The sequence below is a fragment of the Aristolochia californica genome, unplaced genomic scaffold, assembly GCF_029961685.1.
Source record: "Aristolochia californica isolate CCGP_79_NKW_82.1479 unplaced genomic scaffold, dmAriCali1.0.hap1 SCAF_2, whole genome shotgun sequence".
Lineage (NCBI taxonomy): Eukaryota > Viridiplantae > Streptophyta > Magnoliopsida > Piperales > Aristolochiaceae > Aristolochia > Aristolochia californica.
This window is the reverse complement of record NW_027181881.1, coordinates 43,937,752-43,956,686: the sequence shown is the minus strand read 5'-3', so window position 1 is coordinate 43,956,686 and position 18,935 is coordinate 43,937,752. Positions and strand designations below refer to the sequence as shown.

Below are 18,935 nucleotides of genomic sequence, written 5' to 3'. Positions count from 1 at the left end.
GCGAGCGACAACTAACTAACTCAACACATCAGAAATTGGAAGATGAGATTAAAAGAGAGCACAACAGAGTACAGAGAGCAAAAGTAGGCGCAAACACCGAAGCTAAAGGGAACACAAGCAATATTTTCACATATGGCTTTCTAGTTAAAACCCATTACAAAGTTCTCAACAACGAAATAACTATACCACATCACGAAGCAGAACCGGTCTGAAACGCACTCCATTTTTGGCCGGATGGATCCAGCAACTGCCATGGACGCAAACACACCCCCTTCCAACCCTACACCTGAGACTCTGGATTTCAACGGTAAACAAAAAAAAATTGTTTTTGGATTTTGCCAATCAGGGGAACTCAGCTCCGAAAGTCTCTCTCTATACATGAAACTGATTTTAACTCGCACAAGTTCACCTGATTCTGGGCAATTTTTCATGTGAGAAAGCATTTTTCCCTTGTTGAAATCCACAGCCTTCCTCCCAGAGATTGATTCAGTGCCTTCCACTGAAACTCCTCCGACCCTTTCAGTAATACCAGAACGAACTTTCCTGCTTAGGCCCGACGTCGTTTGCTGCTCCCCTTTGTAAAGTCTCAGTGAGATCCACTGGGGGCATGTGATTAAAAGGAGATCCGAACGTAGCAAAGTCACCGGAGGAGATCTCACTGGATCCGCTGTCGAACTGGGAATCAAGCATCTTACATTGTTCAAACGCACAATCATCTCTAAGGACCATGTTATTGTTCATGTGTGCGCTTGAATTATCAAAGATACCACTACCTAATACTTGCCCATGATCCATATAGTGGTCTTCCACATGAAGCTTCTGCTGCAGCGTCGCCTGATCTCCCATCAGGTCCATCCCACCATGATTCGAGTTCTCGTTTCCCTGTTGGACGTTGTTGTCATAGAAGGACAAAAGCTCATGGATTGATTTCTGACCGTCTGCTGGAATCCCCAAGCCCGCGATATTCATGTTAGCAGGAGGCGGAGCCTGTGACACCAGCTTGACCTGCTGCTGCTGCTGCTGCTGCCGGTGGAAAGGCATAGTGAAAATTGGCGGTTTCTCATGGTGGATGGGAAAGCCGGTCATCCCGATGCCCGTGGAATTATAATTTGGTCGGAAAGAGCAACGAGATTGATGGTTGTTCCTCGAATTGACATCAAGAAACCCAAGACGGTAATCATGGTAAGGGCACTGAACATGCTCGCAGGTGTAGATCTTCTGGTCCACAATCATGTCAGGCTCGACGGTGGGCTTCCTCTTCCGGATAAAGTCGCCGCTGTTACATTCCCCCTTGATAACGGCCGGTGGGCTCATAAAACGCTCATTGGTCGCTGGCGCCATGCCCAGATTGAAGAACCCAAGATCCCGAGGCTTGCATTCAGGGATCTCAATGGTCACGTCATCCTCTACCCCTTCCACATCATACTCGCTCCCACTGCTGAAAGTGTAGCCTCCGTTACCAAGAGATGAAGGGGGGCAGGCATCGGGATTAAGCTGGCGGCAGAGAGCCTCTTCCTGGTTTATGACTGCCAACCAAGTAGCACTTTCCTTGGCAGTCATCTTATCCTGAAGGCATTTCGACTGCCGCACAAGCTTCCTGATTTTGGCAATATCGGGTGACATGTGTTTCATCACCGCAGTGAGGACGCTCACTTTCCAGGCCTTCTTCAGATCATGGGGCTTCTTGTAAGGCGGCGGGCCCTGATCTTTGGGTAGGCCCAGCTGAGGCCACCATTCTTCTTTCCCCGTCGGCCACCACGGAGGGGCCACCCCCTTCTCCAGAGGGAACCTCCGCTGCGGCGGGTCACAGTGCTGCATCAGAGCAGAGAGAAGAGAACCCAAGGTGGTGTCCTGAAGCTCCTGCAGGGTGTGGGGAGTCGGTGCCATGGAGTTGCTCTCTTCGTTGGGACTGGGAATGGCGTGATCGGCCTGATATTTGGCTATTGCAGCCGGCCCGTTTCTATCAAACTTCACCTTCTCCTTCCACCAAGCCCTGAGGTTGTCGGAAGCCCCACTCACCGGCTTCCCTTTCTCCGGAATGATCCCGTACACAAAACCTTGCGCCTTGCACACCTCCATCATCTTCAGCATGTATTTGAGAATCCCATCTTGAGCTCGAGACATCTTCTTGCGCCGGGCCTGTTCCTGAGACTGCCTCTGCTTCGTGGAATCGCCGACGGGGGAGCCTTCCTTTCCCTTGTTCTGCTCTTTGAGGCGTCGGAGGCGCATCCTGTCTCGCCACATTCTCCTTTCTAGCTCGTCCACATCCATCTCTTCTTCACTGTAGTCATCGTCTTGGAGAATTTCAGGTTCAGCTTCCGGTAACGGATCTGGCTCGCTGACCGGAAGAGAAATGAATTCCATGTTGGCCATTTCCTCGAACATACACATCATCTTTACCCTCCCAAATTTAGTTCCAAAGTACTCAGGTCTTCTCAATTCTCAGTTTTTTGCTTTTTTTGATCGATCAGAAATATCAAGATCTAATTAGCCTTCCTGCAAAACACATCGATGGAAATGGTTCAATTCAATTTTGTACTTATCGCTGTCATCAGAGTCAGAAAACTTACCCTTCGAGAAGACAAAAGTAAATCTCGAAAAGAAGACCCACACACCCACAAAAAAAAAAAAAAAAACAGCATTCAGAGCAGAGAAGATCTAAAACAGATTCTGGAGTACAGAGTAGAGAGGGAAAAGAAGACCCCCACACCCACAAAAAAGTAGGAGACGTTTTACATATATAGAAAAGTAATAATCCTCTCTCTGATCGAGTAACGCCAAACATGATAAACTGCTGAAGGCACAATCCTATCCTCATTCGCTTGGCAATAATAGGTAAAAACAATAAAAACAAGAACCAGTATGAAAACAAAAACAACGGTGAGTTTCTTCAAAATTCAATTGCAATCCAAATGAAACCAAAGGTAATTAACCAAAAACCGAACTGATCTCACAGATTTTTCACGAAATCGATTACAGAACCCTGATATCACCACAGCTTCGAAACACGAGCCACCAGAAAAGAGACAAGAAAAACAAAATTACTTGGAGAGGATGGATTGAAGAAACCATAAACCGAATAAAGCAGAATTAAACGAAAACAGAGACGATAAAAAGCCTTACCATCAGAAAAAGTAGACACCTAAAGCCGGTGAAGGAACTACCAAAACGACCCCCGACAGACAGCTGACCCGAATGTACAGAGAAAACAATCTTCGGCGGCATAAAGGAATTCTGATTCGCATGCATGGATAGACTGACTTGCAGTTTAAAACGGATCCACGAAAAAACGAGAAGAGTATTCATTCGTCTGAAATAAAACGACTAATTGATTCTTTAATTACCGAAAATCGGAGTTAGATAATCATATCTGGAACACAGATGAAACTGAAAAAGCACTGAGCTCCTGAAATCGAATAGAAAATGAAGCCATCTGACACTAGCAGAGGAAATATTTCTAACTTGTAATCAAATATAACTTACTGCATCGACAGAAATAGATAGGAAAGTGGAACACGAGATGAGATAAAAATAAAAAATAAAAAATACACCAAAAGCTATCTGGAGACCAAAAATGAATTAGTAAAATCGAATTGTAGATCGGAGACCAGGAAAACGCGATCTCAAGAACCAGTAATAGCTCGAGATAATGAAAATCTAGCTACAAGATCCGTTCTCGGGAAAAAAGACAACCGACACCAAACGTTGAAGCAAGTGACGACTCCGAAAAGCAAGCAAAATTAAGAAACAAAGAAACTACATAAAAAAAGGCAAATTTTGCTTCCACCAGCTTTTCAGAACCCTTTCTCACAGATCTATTTCGATCCGACACAAAATAAAAACCGAGAAGCAATAGACCGAGCGAGAGAAAAAAATTCAACAAACAAAACAGCGGAAAAATAACTTCGGACGGAGAAATGATTGCAAAGAATGAAGAGAAGGGGGAGAAAAGCAAAAGGCTAACATAGCAGCCTAAAAGGCACAGAGATTTTATCACGAACCTTATCTAGGTCTATGTACCCGCCATTAAAGCTGCTCTCGGAGCTCTGCTAGTACACCAGCTAGATAGAGATAAGAGAAAAAGGGAGGAAGAGATGGAGAGAGGAAATAGAGAGGGGTTAGATGCAGAGGCGACGAGAGAGAAAGTTAGAGAGGGAAAAGATGAAATGGGAGCGACAGAAGGAGGTTGTCCTCATCTTCTCTCCCGTCGTACAGTGGAGAGCTCTCCTTGAAATAGCTTCGGTAAATAAATAACAACAATTTATTTCTTTAGCTCTGACGTTAATGTTAATTAATCTCGATAGAAGGATCTTTATCTGTTGATGCGTGGGCCCCGCGTCCAAACGTGCGGATGCGACTCCACCTTTCACCGGAGACCAAAGCTTCCTGGAAGGAGATCTCCCTCGAATCTAAAGTACAATTACGGAAATGGCCTCTCCAAATATTCTTTTTCCCTCCTTCATTTATCCTCGCTTGAATGTGCCTTGCCATCTCCAGCTAATCAAGTAATAATCTCGGAAACTATCTAAATAAAAAAACTATTATCTAAAATTCCAACACTTTCAATAATTTAAGTTGAAATGAATTTTAATGTAAATATTATATTTCATTCGTATCAAATAAGATGTAATAATATCTTATAATATTAATATTTATTAAGATTACCTATGAATTTTAATTATTAAATTAGAATTAAAATGATATTTATTTAAAAAAACAAATATCATGAACCATGAGAGAAGAGGTATTATTTTTTGGAAGCTGTTTTTATTTTATTTAAAAGTATTAATTTATGTACAAAATCATTTATAGTTTCAGATGAGAGAAGAAACAGGGATGGAATTATTGAAAAAGTTGAGGGAAATTTGGTGTTTCAACCCGATGACGGCAATCTTCTGCTACGACACGACCTAAGAAAGACCAGAACTAAATCTAATCGGCGGCTATCGAAATCGTAGCCGCCGCATGGCCGTGCCGTGCCTCGCCGCCCCCATGTGCGCCTTTCCCATATGGCCTCTGTCCGGTCTAAACGTGTTACATTTGTGGTCCCCCGGATTTCTCTTGGTGCTCGCCACGTCCAAAGCGCTTCTGCCTCCCTGCAGTGGGCGTCTTCTCCCTCTCTCCCCCCTTCCTCTTTATCCGAAGCTTTTTTTTTAAAAAAATAAAAATAAATATAAAGTTAATAGCTTAATATTTTTATTTTGGTTTTTGCTTTTAGGGTATTTTTGTTTTGTTTTGAGAAAAAGACGAAGAAGGAACAGATATGGGAACTTGTAGTGTGTCGGTAATGCTGTAATGTGGGGGCAACCGAGCGAGCTGTCAAAGGGATCTACACCGTAGAAGGAGGTATTTGACGAATCGGAACCGTCGACTCTGTCGGGATGTTACGTCCATGATTGGATTCTGGGAATCCTAAGGCTTCAGTTGTCGTCTACAGGATTTACCGAACTCTCCCGCAAATTTACGGCATACGAGCAGAGCTGCACGTGACCCGTCCGGTGGCATCCAATGAACCCGGTTCCCATGTCCTGTGTTTCTTTACTGTGAGAAAATACTTAAGAAGGACGATTCCAGAATTTGAAGAGAAATCATCATTAACCTTCGTTTTGGTTCACGTGTCAATCTTGCCAGGGACAAGTAGGGATAAATATAAAATACGCCCCGAGTGGTGTGTACAGTGTCTGTGGCGTTTCGGATGGGAGATCCTCTTTTTAAGGCCACATTAAGAAGGTCATCCAGCTGTGTCGGCAAGAATCCACGCCGGCCCAGGGTGAGCCCAAAAACAAACAGACGCACCGTAAAAAAGTTTGTTTAATTTACGAATTTACCACTGCCCTTGGTTAAGCTGCTTGTGACTAATCGACCAAAGGCGATTTATTTTGGGGGCAGTGGGTGGGTTACTACTCACTTGTTACTACTTCGTGGGGTGGGTCCAGTGGGGGTAGAGAGGGCCCCATCCGGAAAAACAGGAGACATGGGTGGGACCGACCAGCATGGGGGACAAAACAGCGGCTAACTAAAAGTCACGGCTCCGTGCAAGTGGGTGCGCGAGTCCCCATCACCGTCAATTATCATGACTATAAAGGCCGAACAGCTCAGTGCCGGTCGGTTTAAAAGTTACTGAACCGGTTCGACCGCCGGTTAAATCTGGTCCGACCAGGTAGTCTCTTATTTTTTTTTTAAAATTAATTATTCTCAAAAGAACAAACCATAGAGTCCAATTTACATATGTTATAGTTGTTAACTTGTTACATCACTTATTGCTTATAAATTAATTTTAATATAAAAAACATTTTAAAAAATGCACACTCTCAAAGTCATATATTTAAGTAATCACAGGGATGACTTAACCATGGTTATAAAAACCATCAGTTTATTCATTACGTTACTTAACATAACAAATTTTGACAAAAATGAGATTATCTGCTAAATTAGTCGGTATAAAAATCGGTTGACCTTCAAGCATGCTTACATGGTACTCTTCTTAACGTCACATAATAGAGATGATAAGTAGAGGGATTAGTCACTAATTTTGTTTCGAATGTTGTAAACTAAGGTCTCGGGGAGCTTGAAATGAGTCAAACCGAGTTAGACTCAAACGAAGTAAGTTGTTATCGAGTGAGACTTGAATTGACTGCATCTAACTCAACCGATTCCCCCACGGCAAATTCCAAGTCTATTTGTCCCGAGTCACGAGCCAACTCGCTCAGAATGCAATTATTAAATCTTATTTAAGATCAGATTGTTGAAAAAGAGAAGTAATCAGGCTTTGTAGGATGATTTAGTGTCTGCTTAATCGCGACATTGTTGATCTCTGAAGGTCGGATACAGTGCACTTCGCCTGTATAAGGAGAGAATGCTTAGGAACTTAACAAAAGGAAACGTCAAGCTGAACATTATTGTCACTAAGAAAAAGGAAAAGAATAATGAAAGGACAACATAGTTGATGAGGAGGAAGAGGAGAGTATCTAGGCAAATCTAAGGAGTTTCTTCGTTTCCATCTCGGTTCATTGCATTGGGTTATCTTTAGTTAAGTTTGTTTTCGAGATAAGAGAACTGACAAAACCAATCTCCTAATCTCTCACCTCAAACTACTGAGAGAATTCCATTTGTAATTTCATCACGGTTGAACCAGTTTTGCCTCTTTGGGATCACTACCTTGTCTCACACTCACGATACAAATCTAAAATATTCCAAACATATAACTTACCACTGTATAGGATTCGATCTGTAGTTCTGTGTGGAGCTTAAAGAGTCATCAATGGCTTTTCATCTTGGCTTTTTTCCTTTATTCTTTCTTTTAAGTAAATAAAAAGGTTGGGAAGGATCTTTCTGCGTTCTTAATCATGTGAACAAAGGGGGACTCAATAAAATATAGAAACCAGACATGTTCTTTCAAGTTCAGATTCGCTCTGCTTTGTACAGTTTTGTTAATCTTTCAACTCTCCAAACTGCTCAACTATTTGTTTAACCAGATTCTTAACTTTATTAAATATGCATGGAAGTAAAGAAACTGGAAACGGAGAGAAACCCATTAAAAAAATGGATCTGGGACGAAGAGATGAACCCGTGACAGGAGAAGTTATGGTGGTGGTGCTGGAGGTGGCGTTTCAACCACCGCGAAAATGGAAGTTAGAATTAGTTGGTTATAGAGGTGTGTGTTTACTCAGGGAGAAGGAAAGAATATGCCCTGTCTTGATGCCCTCGTCAGACAGACACTGTCCACCGACCTGCTCCTGAGCCCCAGCTACAGACCTCGGGTTTCACCTCTCCACTGTTATTAATAACTATTTAACCCCATTTCAACAGATTCTATTCATTATATCTTAGAACTACACCATATACTAATAGAGTTAACAGTTTCATAGATGAGATGAAGAATCGATTCATTCAAAACACCGAACATTGAAAGACTCGAATAGTTCCAGAGTCATTCTTAGCATTATTTTCACTTTGAAGCAAGACAAAGAACTCGGGATTAAAAGAAGGTAAGAGATAAGGTAGCCCTTCCAGACCTGAAAGAGAAGCCAAATATAGGGCAACGTGGTGTTTGCAGCAGGGTAGACAAGGATGTGGTCATCTTAAAAAAAAAAAACTAACATAAAGAAAGAGGAAAATTGATACATCTGCCATGAACAAGGTGAGATGCATATAGCAGACATTTTACTGTAATCAGAAGTCTCAAACAATGAAAATGAGATTACGTTAGAAGTTGGAACAGCCAAACGTGAAGCAATTCACTTACCCAACATACTAAAATTAGTCTTTACATATTCTCATATAACACAAAGGCATTTTTAAGAAACTGAACTTTCTATCTGAAGCAATTGGAGTGAGAAGTGAAGCGGCTTTATTGTACCTGCCCATCACTTGGTAGAGTTTTCGTTTAGATGCAATGCACTTACTTTATGAAGGAACAAAACTGGAGAGCAGAAGGGTGCGTATCTGGGGAGATCCTGCTATTTCAAGGTGTTTCTCTTGCCCGCCCCCTCCGCCGGCTCGGTTCATTGCACTGCAGATGGTTTCTTGGCTAGACAGGAAGCTGAAACAAGAGTCCAGCTGTTTTGTCTCTTCAATTATGTATTATCATAGTCGTGGAGATTTCTGAGCGATTAATGAAGGGTGCTTTTAAGCTTACAGAAGATTAACAAATGACAAGCATGCTTGGAGCTTCCTCCCAAACTGGAATTAGAAACTTTGTCAGATTACTCATATTTTGTCTCTTGATGCTTAGATTCGTCTCAGAACTCAAGTCCAATTTAATCATTTTCAGCAGATGAAAAAAATATCCAAGTAAAGTTACTGTCTGCTGTTAAAAAGTTAAAACAACACCAGGAGACATAAAGAAGAAGAACACTCTGGCTGTGGAGAAGACAGCGAGTATCTAGGAGAAGCTCTCTCTTTCCATGCACATTCACTGTACGTAGCTGCTCTGTTTAGAGGAAGATGAAGGAGAAGGTTCAGAACTTAGATTGGAATGTTAGGAGTAAAAATGTATCATAGATTTATTAAACTGATATAATTGATGACAATAAAGCGAGTATCTAGGGAGATCTTTTGTCCTTGTAGATGGGATTTTCGCCTCTCCCTTGGTTCATTGTATTGTACAGCTTTACAGGCCGCTAGAATTTTAAAGTCAAGCATTAGAAAACTAAAAACCAAGTTATTCCCATCCATCTAATTTCTTCTGCTTGGAAAGAACTGTTTGTTCTGCTCTGTTCTTTGGTTTGAAAGCTTCCCAGTTAGATTTAGCTTTACAAATCATGATATCGGAAGAAAAGATTAATGGGTTTCATTCAAATTATCTCTGTAAGCATATTCTAATGAAGCCATTTCGGTCATTATCCTAAAGATTCAGCAATAGGAAGAAAAGTGATGCACTAGTAGGACAACCCTGAGAAATTGTTTCTCGTCAAGCTCAGGTTAACCCCATCAGAGAAGAATACAGATCTAATCATTTTCCTTCAGAATACGAAAGGGACTATTTGACATTAAAAGCTTTGCTACCCTTTTGAAGTTCTGGATGCTCAGGTTGACTATTTGATATTAAAAATACCTACAGGATTAGTTGACTCAGCTGTTAGCTTAGCTGGGTGAGAGAAGTTGACCCCAAGGAAGTCAAAGTAGGTGATGCAGAACTCCCAACCACCAGGGTTTTAAAAATAAAAATAAAAATAAAATATAAAAACAATTCATTCTTCCTTCTTGAAGTAGGAAAAAGGATGTAATTTATCCTTTATTTTTTTATTTTTTTCAACATATTAGCTTTGAATTCCCACCAAATCTTAATCGGCTTAAAAAATCTGGGATGGGCCAAGTTGGAGTTTACAAGCCCTGTTGATGGGCCAAATTATTTCTGGCAGATGTATACCAAGTAACAGAACAACTTTCGGAAGCGATCAATTGCAGAGCAAGCGAGCTATCTAGCAATGGTGGAGCAGAGATACCAAGGATCACCAGACGATTAGAAAGTCTTAGCTCTAAAAAAACATACACGAGTCCTGATCAATGAGATCTCAGTTGAAAATCTATATTGAGAATCAATGAGAGTACCGCTCATCTTACGTTGTCAAATCTGACTGAACTAAAATTAAACACGGACCATTCTTGTTGACAAGCAGCGTCTCCTCCTCTGAGGAGATCTCAGTTGAAAATCTATATTGAGAAACCCTTGAGAATCAATGAGAGTACCTCTCATCTTACATTGTCAAATCTGACTGAACTAAAATTAAACTCGGACCATTCTTGTTGACAAGCAGCGTCTCCTCCTCTGAGGAAACAATCTTTCCCAATGATCACATACTTTTTTCCCAACATGGCAGAGAAGGAAACAGCAAACCCATGAGGGAGCTTGAGCAGAACTCCGTACCCAAGAAGAAGAAGAAATTTTGAATCACGATCACAGGAAGAAGAAGAAATTTTGAATCACGATCACAGATAGCCCAATATTTCCCATTTTCTCCTTCTCCATGGGAGGATGAGCAGACAGAAGAAAAAATAAAACTAGGAGCTGTGGAAGCTGGTTGCTATTGGTATAACGACGACTAGAATCAAAATAAGCAGCAAAATCAAGCCAATGCACATCCATTTTCTACTGCTCCTTTGGTATTCCTTGGCAGTCTTCAAATTCTTAGTCCCATTCTTGACATAATTCGCAGCATTGATGACATGATGCTCGATGTCGTCCATTTGCTCCCCTTGAGCCTCCACCATCACTGCCATGTCCAGAAACACCTGATGCAGCTCCAACAGACTCTTCTCCATCTCCACCGCTGTGTCGTGCCGGTCCTGAATCTCGTAAACCGTGGCTAGCACTTTCCCCCGGCCGTGCTCATGGATCGCCTTCTGCAGAAAACTCTCACTATCCCCGTTAGAGAGAATTTTCTCGATCATTTCCTCTTCTGGATACTCCCCTGTCACTGTGAAATACCTCCTCTCCACCGTCTCCTTGTACTCGGACATCGTCTTCTGCCTCAGGGTCTGGAAGTCCATCATCAGATCCTTGAGTTTCTTGCGCATGCCGTTGGTCACCGATGTCCTTGTCCTATCGACGGGGGTGCCCTCCCGGCATGCTGACAGCCTCCGATTCTCGGCGTTGGCGTGGTCCATGTCTTCTAATTTAGCACGGATCCATCTTGCTTTCTTCAACACTGTGACGATGTCCGCATTGATCTTGGTCCGAAGGGCTTTCAAAGGCTCCGGTTTGTGCACGGATTTGCTCTCTTCGTTGGCTTCCTGCAACCTGCCGAGAACGTCTTGGATCACATCCATCTCTTCCTTCACCTTGCCGGCTTCTTCCAGGAACTGGCCCAAATTTTTATCCATCATATGGCTAGTAGCCATCTCAAGTTCCACATCTGGACCTGCTTCTAGGTCTTTTAAAGCAGATTTTTTCAGATCGACGTAGTTGGTGAAGGATTTGGTCATCAGGTCGTTCATCTTGCCGAACGGAACAACGAGCCCCTGTTTTCACACGAAAATTAGGGAAACCAACAAACACAGAATAATCTTCCCAACCCAAAACCCATTCGAATCGAAACAAAAGATTATATGCTAAAGATTTTGATCAGAGGATCTTTCGGCTTAGCCCCTGTAAACAGATCAAGGAAAGAAAACTGAAATAGATTAAAAAAAAAAACAGATTAAGGATGCGTACCTACCTTACAAATTCAAGAGAATGGAAATTCAGGGCCAAATCTTCTTGGTTTCTCCCCCGAGGTGAGAACCAGTGTCCAGCAAAGAGAGCAGGGAGCAACAGATGAGGAGAAGAATGGAGAGAAACTGCCTGAGACAGAGATGGTATCCATCGTGTCTTTTACAAAGGTCAGGAAACTAGCCGTTGAAGAAAGTAGCCGTTACTCTGTTCTTGTAACGGCTATATTACCATTTGAAAATTGCAGGGAGCGGATACTTCTTTGAAGTTCTAGTTACCCACAGAAACAAAAGTTTGATACTAGCCTAAGTTTCAATTTAGTACCCACAAATGGATTATTAGCTAACTTTAATTCTGACATAGAAAATCAAAATATATCCAGAAAAGTGCGTTTGGGCTTCCAATGAACTCTAAATTTTGCTATTGGTGATGTTAAAGTTTTATAATTTATAAAAGTTTCGGCGAATACATTCTCCCTGTTCTTATAAAACATTGTTTTCCCATGCAGTCCCTTGATCAAGCAAATGCGTTAATCCACGGCGCTTGTTATGATACAGGATTTTTGCTAAATGTGTCAAGAAAAAAATGAATGTGATCCTGAGTTATTTCGGAGTTCTTTCAGCGATCCTGAACTTTTTCAGCTGGTCCACCTATCCTCAATTAAAGCCATTTCCAGCCATCTCAGTCTCGGGCGAATTCAACCCATTTCAGATACAAAATTTTACCAGTTCAAGGCCGCAAGAAGTCGATACACCAGAGGTAGGATTTTTTATTTAAAAAAAAAAGAAGAGAGATAATTCTTCTGAAATACATTGAGAACCCTGATTCTTACACGGATTTACTCGAGATTGGTGTGGCGGGAAGTGACAGTGTGAGGAGACTCCTCCAAAAGCTCCGCCACCCTGAAAACCACCATCTCGAACAACACAAACAGCGCCCCTTCATACAGACTCCCCATGGGCAGAAGCAGGGACGACGGCGCCTCCTCTTCCTTCCCGTCCGCCATCGTCTGTGCAGGCACGAGCGCGACAGAGCTCGCAAGCCGCGCCGCCGACCCCTCCGGCTTCGCCGTCAATAGCAGCACTCTCGCCCCAACCGTCCTCGCAATGCTGCAAATAGCCTCGACGGTGGAGAACCCTCCCGGTCCGGCGGAGGCCACGAGCAGGTCCGGCGAAGTAATAGGCGGGGTCGTGACATCACCAACGACGTGGGCGGCGAGGCCTAGGTGTGCCAGGCGCATGCAGAGCGCCTTGAGCATTAGACCCTCGCGCCCCACTCCGTGCACGAATATGCGACCTTTCCGGGCGACTGCTGCTATCTCTTCCACGACGATGTCCAGAGCCGACGGGCGATCGTTGCCGCCGTCGCTGGTGGAGAATACGGATTGGATCTTGTTGCATATATGCGATGCGAGTTCCGACATGGACGGTAATGACGATGCTGATCCCGTGGCCGCCATTGCTGTTCAACCTCTTGCAGTTTTTGACTTATCTATACATTACAAGCCCTGGGAGCATTTGACGATAAGGTTATCACATACAAAACTGGAAAGCTACGTGGACGTTCCATCTTATACTCTTAGTAAATTCATCGGTTTCCCAAGCCCTTTCCCTTTCGTAACAGTATCGGCCGTTACAATAGAAGTGTAAACGTGTGATTGGTAGGGCCTATACCGGGGTGTTACACAACCTGTTACATATGAGAGTTAGCCGTCACACAGTGTGCGAAACGTATATTATCCGAAACTGATACCAACGAGTATTGCCTAAATTTTTTTTTCTAGTGCTGGATAAATCTCAAGCAACCCAAAATCCTAGATAACCTGGCCATGACAAAAGGGCCTTCTTTGTTTCCTTGTTTCTCGGCGAAAAATTTAAGATCTTAATCATAATGTGAATTTTCAATGCAAGACAGCATCTGTCGGGATCCCCCAACTGTTACAGAAAACTCAATAAAATTTCTTTTGAGAAACGATGGCGAAGGGAAAAAAAATAGCTTATTTGCAATCATCACATATACAACCATCTCAGTTTTTACTGCTTGGTCTGGTAACCCCATGGGTTCTTGCTTGCCCAGTTCCATTGATCTCTGCACATCTCTGCGATACCGAATCTTGGGCTGCATATGATATGAGCGATTCAGTGTAATCAACAAATTATAAAGATGAATACAAACTCTTGAGCTGTTGGATTAATGGTTGCACTCACTTCCAGCCAAGTTCTTTCTTAGCCTTTTCTGGAGAAGCATAAACTTCAGTGGCATCTCCCGACCTCTTTGGACATAATTTGACGGGAATTTTCTACCCAGAAAATTTGCATTTCATCAGTTACTTGAACATGTTGAAAAGAAAGAGCTAACATTGGACAGCAATCTCACCTTTCCTGAGGCCTTCTCAAATGCTGCAACCATTTCAAGCACAGAAGTGCCACGTCCTGTCCCCAAGTTATATGCAATACAACCTGCAACCTGGTCAAACTTTAGTAACGCCTAAACTAAGGCTCACATAGGCATGGGTATAAATTTGAGTAATGGAAGTAAGACCTATATTATCAGTAGAGAAAATCTTTCGAAGAGCTGCGATGTGACCATCAGCCAAGTCCACAACATGGATGTAATCTCGGATCTGTTCATTAAAGGATTTTTAGGCATATGATCCTGAATCAGTTCACTGATATATATGATGTAAACTATTTAAAAATAACCAAAAGAAGGCTAAATGTCTAACTCAAAGTTCAAAACTACAGGACATAATTTTGAACGATATGATACTTACAGCACTCCCATCCCTTGTCGGATAATCGTGACCATATACATTTAGCTCGGGCAACCTTCCAACAGCAACTTGTTGGATATAAGGCATAAGATTATTAGGAATACCTTTCGGGTCTTCACCAATACGACCACTCATGTGAGCTCCAACTGGGTTGAAGTATCTTAGTAATATTACCCTCCATTCTGGGTCTGCCTTATGAATATTGCGATACATCTCTTCACACCAAAGCTATTAAGCAAAAAAAAATTGAGGAATATTTTTCACTGACAAGATGCCCAACTGAGGATTACATCAAATTGGTTGTTTCAAACAAATACCTTTGTTTGCCCATATGGGTTCAGTGCATTTAGTTGGAAGTCCTCAACACATGGGATTTCTTTAGGCTGGCCATAAACGGTTGCTGATGAGGAAAAGACCATCTATATGTAAGTAAAGAATGAGCAGAGGTTAGTTGATAAAAACAGGAAAGAAAAGAGGTATAATCAACAAGAATCATATAAACTGAAACAAGTGAGATGGTTGATTCTAGACAAGAATGCCTAAGGGAAAAAAAGGCAGCAAATTAGGTAAGACTCTCCTTTAACCAAAACCTCTATCAGATTCCTGTACTAGCCACAACAGAATCTTCTTTTCCCATTTTTATTTTTGGCACACGAACCTTAACAAACTGAAAGAATTTAAGATAAATGGTTTGAGAGACAAAAGTAAATTTGTCTAAAAAATTTTTATCCGTAACATGCATAAACAAACAGGCCACGTAAAATTATGCAAAGAACCATACGAACCACAGGCCCAGATGCAAAAGTCAGAGAAGGATCACCATGATTTATGAACTTATTAATTTATTACAGTCCACACAAGTTATCATTTCATCATTACATAATAGATACCAAAAACTTCAACTGGGACACATGTTTCTCTTGCTGAACAAAGGGAAGGTCGTAAATTTCAAGAAACATACTCAAATTTGTACTGACCCTACTTACATGAAAAACCCAAAGCAAGTAGTACTGGATAGGAAAGGATTTTTACAAGTGAAGCAAATTACATGAGGAATAATCAAATAGTTATGGCATGAAAATGATTAAAAAAATCCCTAAAGATGAATATTGACAAAGAGGTATTACAGCAGGCATGACAATGAATATTGACTAAGAGGTATTATAGCAAGCACGACAATAAATACTGACAAAAGGCATTATAGCAAACATGACTAAAATTTTCATATTTGACATGACTAAAATTTTCATATTTGAGATTCTTCTGTTTGGAATTTATAAAGAAAGCTAAGAGTTATATGGCTATTATGAAAGTTAAAGAAGCAAATAAAAAGTAAAAGTAGCAAAGTGGCAGGCATCAGACACCATTTTAGATTAAAAAAACAGTGAACTGCAAAAGTATAACAATGATAAACTACCTTCTTACAACCATATTTTTGCATGGTCTCAATTAAGTACAAGGTGCCAATTAAATTGTTGCTGTAATATAGGAAAGGTTTTGCAACACTCTCCGCGACAGCCTTCAAGGCAGCAAAATGGATAACTGCATCAAATCTGGATCATAACAAAAAGCTCAGGTAAGTCAATTATTAAAACACATGCAGGTATGACTGTAATAGAGTCATAAATAGCCATGAGTGCTTAATTGGTATATAATTCAACAGATAAAGGAAGAGAAGAAAAGAAAAACTAAACTATGAAGAACTTGACCCACCAACCTTGTCTGAGAAAACAACTTCTCCAAGTCCTCTTTGTTCCTAAGATCGCCCTACAATTCAACCACGGAGCATTAGAAAATGCTGCCACACCAATAAACTCATGTCTTCTAATCCATTACAAGAAGAGCCAAGAGTCAAAAGATATTTCTGCTTTTCCTTGTTCGTTTCCTTTACTGTCAAGATCTACAGAATATCCATTCCATTTCAAATGAAGAAAAGGAGGAGTTACCAGATGAAAATGAAGGTTTTGCGCTCTCTCCGGTCCAGCCAATTCCCTAACCCTGTCGACGGCATCCGGAACAGAGTTATCTAAGTTGTCAATGATCCAAACCTTGTACCCCTCTTGGAGAAGCTGCAGGACGGTATGAGTACCGATGAAACCCGCACCGCCGGTGACAAGAATCTTCCGGGGTTCGGACGGCATCGCAGCAAGAGGAGGTGGGGAGAGAGAGATTCAGAGGTTGGCGGAGGAACCCAGGAGCGGAAAATGAGTGAGTGCGAATGGTAGGCTGAGTGCCGAAAATAGAGGGATTTAGTTTATCGAGGAAGATTTGGATAAGCATGACAGTTCGGATGGCTTTGTACTCGGATGACCCCAACAACTTGCATTGCTACAACAGTCTTGCAATAATGGAGGATAACAAAGACAAGAAATCGGGAGAATTTAACGGAAGTCTTCTGGGACGGAACAGAAGAGTTACAGCAAGCCAACTGAAATTTCCAGCTGATTTTGGCTCACATAAGCCATACTACGCAATAAGCCCCCAGTCTCCCGGAGAAAAGGACGAAATATTCCAAATTTCAGGGAGTGACATGTTGTTCGTGAAATCTTGTGTATGTTTGAGTCATCTCGGATATTTTATAAATTTAAATATCTGAAAAAACGAGACGCTTACTTTTCGTTAAGACTTAAGAGGGATTTAGACTTAAGAATAAGTTTTATGTAACGAATAAGATATGAAAAAATATCATTTTGGCGAAGTGGCATGAAGAGAAGAACAAGAGAATGGTAAAAATCGTATAAATTTTAGATGTCTAGCTACTGCAAATTGCAAATTTAAACAAGGGTTCAAAACCACTAATCGATAGAAGAAGTTAAAATGTAAGAACGGAAATAAGATTCAAAAATTAATTTTTAATAAAAATAAAGGATAAAATAGACTTGGACCTCTAGGCTTCGAAGCCATCCTCTTAGCCCCTCTACGGCCACGAAACCGAAGGCTGTTCTGGCCGGGCCGTCACCGTCGTAGTACCACACGTTGCCCATCCCTGCCTCTACCATCAGACAATTGGCATGAGTTACTCCCAAGGACTTCCTCCTCTGGAACGGTCTTCCAGATCCGTAAAAACAGAGGAAGAAGTCCTCTATAGTTACGGCCTCAGAGATGATCCGAGAGACAAGTTACGAATAATTGAAAAATTATGTATATAAATAAAGATGTAAGTGTGTGAAATAAAATGTGAAAAAAAGAAAGATTTTACGATTTTACATAGTATCACAGCAGGTACTCATTTGTGGGCCTCTACCCAAATTATCCACGTGTAATAGCCTAGAGGGCCTACACGTGAGGGGGAGTATTAAGGAATAGTCCCACATGGATTAGTGAGACCAAAGATCTTGAGTTTATTAGTTGGGAAAAAAGTTTCCTAAGATGACTAGTCATTTTGGAAAAAGGGCCTTTTCATATTATTTTTCATATATAGTCAATTGCTCGCTAGAAATCCACACCCTTAACTATAGTGACACTTCTCCTACCTATCACTGTCAAAACTAGAGATTGTTTTTATGACCATTAACAGTTTTACCTATGGCATACACATTTGTAGTGATATGCACTGTTGATGGGGTCATTAGCATCCACGGGAATTTGCTCAGCTCGACAATGGTATTTGCATCCTCTACATTCATTGTAAGTGCAGATTGGAGTTGTTGAACCAATCATCAATCTTCTTGTACCAGTCTTCTTCCATCTCTTCAAGTGATCTCCCTCGCTAAATCTCTATATGTCTCCACAAATTCAGAATTAAACCCACCCAAAATTAGAGAGTGGCATTTAATTTCGAAGCCAAGTGACTCATACCGGACCGAGTTCGGATCGAACTGTGTTTGGACCGGATTGGCCTCGGGCTTGACTTAGACCAGACTCATACTGGACTGGACTCGAACTCAGACCGGACCGAACTTGGACTACACCAGACTGGATTTGGACCAGATTTGGAATGGACTCGACTCAAACCAGACTCAGACCAAGACTCGACTTGGACTAGACTTGACCTATCCCAAATTATCGAGATGTATATATCAGACAAAGACAAACTGGGGTATTTGAACGGTGATCTCCCTCAACCTCCTCAGACGGATGTGGACCCAGGTATTGCTCTCCTCGGATCCACTAGAGAGGATGATTGCAGAGCGTTGATACTTGACTCTGGAGTAACGGACCATATGACATTTGATACAAATGATTTTTCTCAACACACTGCTCCTCGGCGAAATAGCATTGCCAACGCTAATGGAATTATCTCTCCAGTAACAGGGGTTGGAACAGTGATGTTATCACCAACTCTACCATTATCTAATACACTACTCGTGCCCTCTCTGTCTCACAAGTTACTATCAGTGAGTAAAGTTACGGACGAGTTGAATTGTGTGGTTCTTATTTACCCTACATTTTGTCTTATTCAGGATATTCTCACCAAGGAGATCATTGGGCTCTATTACATGGAAGATTTCAGCGTAGGTTGTGTATATCACATACGACACCTGAACGACCTTATAGTGAAACAAACAT

At 41.6% G+C, this 18,935-nt stretch overlaps 4 protein-coding genes across 5 annotated transcripts; all 4 read right to left on the bottom strand.

The window, feature by feature from the left end:
• Positions 1-103: 103 nt before the first annotated feature.
• Positions 104-4,221, bottom strand: LOC137955591 (ETHYLENE INSENSITIVE 3-like 1 protein). Its single transcript, XM_068802602.1, has 2 exons — positions 4,002-4,221; positions 104-2,496 (listed from the first exon to the last, which is right to left on the bottom strand). Exon 2 carries the CDS (start codon positions 2,392-2,394, stop codon positions 520-522), a length of 1,875 nt encoding a protein of 624 aa, XP_068658703.1. The 5' UTR covers positions 2,395-2,496; positions 4,002-4,221; the 3' UTR covers positions 104-519.
• Positions 4,222-9,944: 5,723 nt separating this feature from the next.
• On the bottom strand, positions 9,945-11,775 carry LOC137955473 (syntaxin-related protein KNOLLE-like). 2 transcript variants are annotated; one of them, XM_068802426.1, is made up of 2 exons: positions 11,657-11,775; positions 9,945-11,463 (listed from the first exon to the last, which is right to left on the bottom strand). In XM_068802426.1, exon 2 carries the CDS (start codon positions 11,437-11,439, stop codon positions 10,504-10,506), a length of 936 nt encoding a protein of 311 aa, XP_068658527.1. In that variant the 5' UTR covers positions 11,440-11,463; positions 11,657-11,775; the 3' UTR covers positions 9,945-10,503. The 2 variants fall into 2 exon arrangements, with proteins under 2 accessions (XP_068658527.1, XP_068658526.1); XM_068802425.1 differs by having other exon boundaries at positions 11,661-11,775.
• Positions 11,776-12,396: 621 nt separating this feature from the next.
• LOC137957065 (uncharacterized) lies at positions 12,397-13,170 on the bottom strand. Its single transcript, XM_068804765.1, has one exon. It carries the CDS (start codon positions 13,110-13,112, stop codon positions 12,492-12,494), a length of 621 nt encoding a protein of 206 aa, XP_068660866.1. The 5' UTR covers positions 13,113-13,170; the 3' UTR covers positions 12,397-12,491.
• A 326-nt stretch (positions 13,171-13,496) lies between these two features.
• LOC137955472 (bifunctional UDP-glucose 4-epimerase and UDP-xylose 4-epimerase 1-like) lies at positions 13,497-16,870 on the bottom strand. Its single transcript, XM_068802424.1, has 9 exons — positions 16,373-16,870; positions 16,144-16,193; positions 15,844-15,979; positions 14,744-14,845; positions 14,427-14,654; positions 14,195-14,276; positions 14,030-14,112; positions 13,861-13,952; positions 13,497-13,771 (listed from the first exon to the last, which is right to left on the bottom strand). The coding sequence occupies exons 1-9, from the start codon at positions 16,565-16,567 to the stop codon at positions 13,687-13,689; spliced, it is 1,053 nt and encodes a 350-aa protein (XP_068658525.1). The 5' UTR covers positions 16,568-16,870; the 3' UTR covers positions 13,497-13,686.
• Positions 16,871-18,935: the final 2,065 nt, after the last annotated feature.

Bases quoted from the DNA above. Each gene is read 5' to 3' on its own strand.
- LOC137955591 (XM_068802602.1), bottom strand. From the start codon at position 2,394: ATGATGTGTATGTTCGAGGAAATGGCCAACATGGAATTCATTTCTCTT.
- LOC137955473 (XM_068802426.1), bottom strand. From the start codon at position 11,439: ATGAACGACCTGATGACCAAATCCTTCACCAACTACGTCGATCTGAAA.
- LOC137957065 (XM_068804765.1), bottom strand. From the start codon at position 13,112: ATGGCGGCCACGGGATCAGCATCGTCATTACCGTCCATGTCGGAACTC.
- LOC137955472 (XM_068802424.1), bottom strand. From the start codon at position 16,567: ATGCCGTCCGAACCCCGGAAGATTCTTGTCACCGGCGGTGCGGGTTTC. The intron at 15,980-16,143 runs GTTGGTGGGTCA...GTTATGATCCAG, and splicing joins AAGTTGTTTTCTCAGACAAG to ATTTGATGCAGTTATCCATT. The intron at 13,953-14,029 runs GTGAGATTGCTG...TTTTCTGGGTAG, and splicing joins TTGAGAAGGCCTCAGGAAAG to AAAATTCCCGTCAAATTATG.